The sequence below is a fragment of the Octopus bimaculoides genome, chromosome 10, assembly GCF_001194135.2.
Source record: "Octopus bimaculoides isolate UCB-OBI-ISO-001 chromosome 10, ASM119413v2, whole genome shotgun sequence".
NCBI classification, from domain to species: domain Eukaryota; kingdom Metazoa; phylum Mollusca; class Cephalopoda; order Octopoda; family Octopodidae; genus Octopus; species Octopus bimaculoides.
In genome coordinates this window covers 79,113,000-79,118,865 of record NC_068990.1, presented here as the reverse complement: position 1 = coordinate 79,118,865, position 5,866 = coordinate 79,113,000, and the positions used below count along the sequence as shown (strand labels likewise).

The 5,866-nt window shown below is 37.0% G+C and overlaps 1 protein-coding gene across 1 annotated transcript in view; it reads left to right on the top strand.

The window, feature by feature from the left end:
* The window catches only part of LOC106869532 (cerebrin prohormone-like), a 35,950-nt gene that overhangs the window by 23,448 nt on the left and 6,636 nt on the right, over window positions 1-5,866 (top strand). Inside the window, exon 2 of the mRNA XM_014915306.2 lies at window positions 2,371-2,471. Within this exon, the coding sequence (XP_014770792.1) occupies window positions 2,379-2,471 (93 nt within the window). The 5' untranslated portion in view covers window positions 2,371-2,378. The remainder of the gene's footprint in view (window positions 1-2,370; window positions 2,472-5,866) is intronic.

The following is a 5,866-nucleotide window of genomic DNA, read 5'->3' as shown; positions in this document are numbered from 1 at the left end:
ACACACACACACACACACACACACACACACACATATATATATATATATATATATATATATGAAAAGGGAAAACGAATGATTTCTAATCAGTTTAATTTATTATTTTTTAATTTTTAAATCTTCAGATCAGTTTGACAACGAATGCGAGAAAGTTCTCCCAAAAAGTTAACAAGGAACTTATTTTAAAAATCTCCCCACCCAAGTTAACAAAGAACATAGTTGAACTTATTCAACCATGATGATTGATTGTTTTTGTATTTCCGAAGAGCAGGAACGTGTTCGGTCGGAGTAATGTTACTGCTGTCTCCTCTGGGAAGACAAGTCTACACCCCAGACCCTGAACGCAAATATAAAACGGATACCCTGCCTTTGCTTGGGAGCTTTGTTGCTTTTCTTTAGGAATTTGATACCTTTTGGTGATGACTGCTGTTTATTAGTCTTCACCGTTTGCAGATCATTCTATTTGGCAATATCTACAAGGTCTTTGTCATGTCTACACTTGTATCGGTTCTCTCCCTGAGACTTAAGAAATCCGGTCAAAATGTGGTTCAGGCTGCAAAGAATTGTTCCGCACTGCAGGATCTACTTCTTTGCCCCATATTTTAAGGTTATTTGGAGTTGACAAGAGGTCAGCGAAAGAACAAAAGAGGAAGAACAACCTTCCACGGTCAGTGCTCCAGAGTTCTTTCTGGAAACTCAGGGCAATACCTGGTCCCTCTATATCTATTGCCCTTGGTGGGCAAGTCCTAAAGCCGTCACCCAGCGATTCGTCTCTGTTGATTCACGGATCGTTTGCACTATGAGCTCCCCCTTGCTCCTGCTATCAACATTTTTTTCACCTCTTGATGCTGTAGTTGCCAAGTCTTAGTCGTCTTTGACAGATTACTCCAACAATCTCCTGTTGTTTCTTGTATATTTCTGGTCTGTTCACTGCTTTCTTATATACTTGTGTGTGTGTATGTATTTGTGTGTGAATAACAGCCACTATTTCACTATCTCCCTCCCTCCATCTCAACCAAAAGCGACTCACCACGCTATACTTGTGTGCTTACCTCTACATGGACATACGTACATCTATATTTCGTTAATGTTTTAATTTTATATACCCAAAGGTAAAAAAATATTCACCGTTTAAAAGTGGATGTTGTATTAGAACACACAAATACTGCAATATTTACCAAGAAAGAAAACTCTCATATGGTTTTTCGGTGCATAAAAGCACACCATAGCTATTACCAGCGATAGACCATCACGGCTACTTCCGCCACTCCGAATACACATCACGTGATTTTTTTCCAGCCGCTTGGTGTCTATCATTGAAAAGGCCAAATCAGGTCGAAGTCATGATCTGATAGTCTGAGCAGTGGAAGTAGCACTGATTGTCTGCCGCTGACGATAATGATGATGTGATTTTATGCACCACTTAGCCATATGAGGGATTTCTCTCTTGGTAAATATTTCAGTGCTTCTGTTTTTTAACGCAAAATCCACTTTTTTAAGTGGTGAATATTTTACCTTTTGGTATTAATACTGCCTCTGTCGCTGTATTTATTTTTTTATATATTCATTTTGCACCTCTTCATGCAATGTTTATGTTGATACTTGTATATCTGTGTGTATGTAAATATATATGCATATATGTGTGTGTGTTTGTGCATACGCATGTGTGTGTGTGTGGACACATGTATGAGTAGTGTATATGTGTATGTAAGTGTATATATAGTTCGAAACTCTAGAGAGACAGGTGAGGGAACAGGAAAAGGTGTATTAGTTTGATACTCAGGAAAAAATGGAAGACGTCTTTGACGTTTCGAGCCTACGCCCTTATACAGAAACAAAGGAGAAGAGAAAAAAGATGGAGGGAGGAAAACAAAAGAGAAACAAAAAAATGTGTCTGAATTAACGGTTGTACATACTGAATTCTGTGTATATATATATGTATATATATATATATATGTGTGTATATATGTATATGTATATATTTGCGTTCATTTATGCATCTATATATATATTCTTTTCTATTTATATTATTTTATGTGCATACAAATCATTTAAATATTCCTTTATTTGTTTATTTATTTATTGAACGACGTTTAAAAACAAAACATTTGAAAATTATGCATTATCCAAGTGAATTGGTAATTGCCTTTATAATTTGTTCTGGAACAATCCAGGAAAATATCATTATTACCGGTATATTAATACAACCCCCTTGATTTGAAACCAGTTTGATAAGTGCCAACAATTGGTCTTTGAGTCACAATGTAAGCCCTGCCGATTATTTATATATGTATATATTGACGGCGGATGTATCTGTAATATGAGTGTGTGCTTATGTGCTCCATAACATAATTTCCTTTTATATTTCAGACTCCATAATGCAGAAGTTTCTCGTCGTAATGATCATCGCCGCCATTTTGGCCTGTGTATCCACCTTTCAGTCTGTTGAAGCAAGACAAGATGAGGTCACAGTAAGTGATTAACACATATTTATTATTCAGTGTTTGCTAAACACAAACGGTATGTGATATTTCTACTGTGGTTCATTCTTTCCTTTCTTCTGTATCCATGTTTCTGCCCTACTGCATCTCACACTCGCTCTTTCTCTCTCTCTCTCTCTCTCTCTCTTTCTCTCTCTCTCTCATTGACCCCATTCGAACAAACATGATTTTAGGCAAGATCAATAACTGCATTAATCAGCTCTTTGACGACAGTATTTTCTAATTTCCCCTGTGGTATCAACTGACCACTTTAATTGTCCAGCGAGGTTTGGCTGTTATTTTTTCTCACAGTTTTCCCTTCGTCTTCTAGTCACCAACAACCCACAGGAGGCACATTTCACTAATCACTATTGCCTACTTTCTCCCTGAAAATATATCACGAATACATACATAAATGCACACATGCATACAAGCAAATATGCATGCGTGCATACATTCACACACGCATAAATACATACACATACACACACACGCACACATGTGCAAATACGTATGTGTATATGCCTGTCTCCTTTTTCTCACCCCTTTGTCTCTGTACGTTTGTCTGTTTACATTTTATTCATACATGTGTGTGTGTGTGTGTGAATAATAGCTATTCATATGAGTGTGTATTGTATGTGATTACGTATATGTATTCAATCCGGGAACCTCAAATGGAGAATCCCTGGATTGTTTTATAGCTGTTCACACTATCATTAATTGGCGGTATTTGGAGAATTCAAATGAGTTCGTTTTAACCCCCCCCCCCTGTTTGAGAATTCCGCTATTTCCAGGCTTTTATGGAAATATATTGTCACATGGCCCAATGCTCCTATGATAAAAGCACAAATGAAAATTTCTAGTTTGGACGACGTAAGGGCTGCAAGTTTCTCCTTATTTCACCAGAGATGTTTTCATTTTCCCCAATTTTTGCTGTAGCATCCACTGGCCAGCTGACCTCGACAAAAGCGCATGGCTTAGCTCCCCACCGCGTCTCATGGAACATTATCTTGCCAATAGTGTTTATATCAGGTTGATGCATTTACTGGAAGGTTCTACTAATATTCTTTATTTGTAAAGGTGTGAATATATTCTATTTCTTGTTTGTCGTTATTATGGTCAATAGGACAACCCTTTCGGTAGACAATTGTAGATGGTTTTGGTAGCAGTGTTACGGCCCTTGCAATTGTAATATCTTGCGGATATTTTTGGACAGCTGCTACTGATGTGAGTCACAATCTATATTTTCTATTACAATGCGGAGCTTTAGAGACATCTATATCATCACACTTATTGATCAGATATTTAGCTGCTAATCTCCTGTTTCTGGATAACAAAGGTATAACCTTCTAGATGAGATGTGATGGATCTTGGATCTTTCACAGTTCGAGAAGCATCTACACATCCTGTCAATGATGTTCTTATTCTCCAACTTGAGGGACATGTACCAACGAAGAACTTTCTGCTGATATAAACGAGTACTTATTTCCTAAGCTCCTGTTTAATTAAATCAGTCCAACCACAGAAACACACAGAAAAGCTGAATACGTTCACAGTAACTACGAAGGAGTTCTTCTACTCAGTATTCATGTGATGTGCTCACTTCCGTTTCTAGTAAGTGTTGTTTAAGTGATGCGATGCGGTACTCAAAGGTCGCCCGTACTGATCGCATTCCTCTGCTTCGAATCCTTTCTTTGACATAGAATCTGTCACTGTCATTGTTGATGTGGAACTTACTACTCCAAGTTGTGAATTTCTTCATCTGTCCAGGCTGATATCCCAAGTGTTGCTACTAGCACTGGTGCTGCGAAAGCATTGTAGGGGATGGTTTCACTGAATGCAAACAGCTCTGACTTCTGTCCTTTTTGAAGCCTGCAGAAGTTTGTTTTTTTTGCTATTCCAGCAACAACTTATATCATTTTCTCGTCGATTCCGAGTATTTGTAATATTTATTACTGGTCATAGAAGAGATAGATAAGACATTGATATCCCCATTCCTTACCTGTTAGACAATTTTTCCTTCCTTCACTACGAACTATGAACGCTTAACCTGACCAAGTTCCATCCTTATGTCCCACAAGGATGTTGTGGCCATTTCCAGCTGTCATTTGGTCTCAAGTATAGTTTAAGGTCACCAACGGAAAAGTTGTGGGTGAAATTAATTTTTCTTTCATCTGTTGCTCTTGTCATGTAACCTTTATATTTCCTTAAAAGGGTTCATTGCTTGGACAAAAAACATTATTGGTCAATCTCGAACATTAATTCTATTAGTGGTGGCTTCAGGTCTTGGCTACAGCTCTGTGGACCATGTTGTTGTTAGTCTCTGACATCAACCATAGTAGTTGCAACTTTGGTAAGAAGACGTTCCGATCCTGAGATCTATGAGTGAGAAACATGGCCAAGCACCTTATGTATTTATATACGATTCTTCTATTTTTAAACATTTCACTTGTTCTTGCAATAGACGAGCTGGTTTCTAACAAAGAACTAAACTTCTTCCGTCGCTAAAATTTAGCTAACAAATAACGCATGGGTTATAAATTTGACCTGTGATAAATTTCTAATTATTTTTACCGTTGTTCGTTTTCATTTTTACAGTTAACTGGTTAATTCCTTTGTCTGAAAATCGTTGCGTTTTTGATTTATTAACGTAGCAGAGTGTACACATAATTAAAAATAGAATTAGGAATGTTTAATAAAGGCGGAGAAACTTTCGATGACGAAGCAGTTGTTCATAAAATGTTCTCTTTGTCTTTGATTTTGAAAGAAATGTTCACTTTTGCATGAAAACTTCCCTCTAACACATCTCTGCTCTAAATAACTCTCTTAGATATTTTATGTTCAGAATTAGTAGACATTTTAATGGAGATGTTCGGCCAATATTCCTAGACTTGATACGTGTTGATTTATTCAACAACAGATGTATTTTCCTTAATCACCTCCGGGTAGGCTTTGTTCTTGATGACATTGTAAATTATTTCGGTAACATGATACATTGGAAGGTTGTACAATAATGCCATGGAGGATGGGTGGTGGGGTTGCTGTTGAAGTGTGTAATATCGCCCACACAAAAGATATAACTCATATATGATTGATATGTAGGCATGCAAACAGGTATATATGTCATTATTCTGTTTATTTAAAGATTTCTGTATGTATGCATGTATGTATGTATGTATGTATGTATGTGTGTGTATACATTTATGTATGTATGTATGTATGTATGTATGTGTGTGTGTGTATGTATGTATGTATGTATGTGTGTAGGTAGGTATGTAGGTATGTAAGTATATATATATGCATGCGAGTATATGTGCGTGTGGGGGGATGGGGATGGGGTGTTTATATTTTTACCTACGTATATGTATATATGTGTTTCTTTGTGT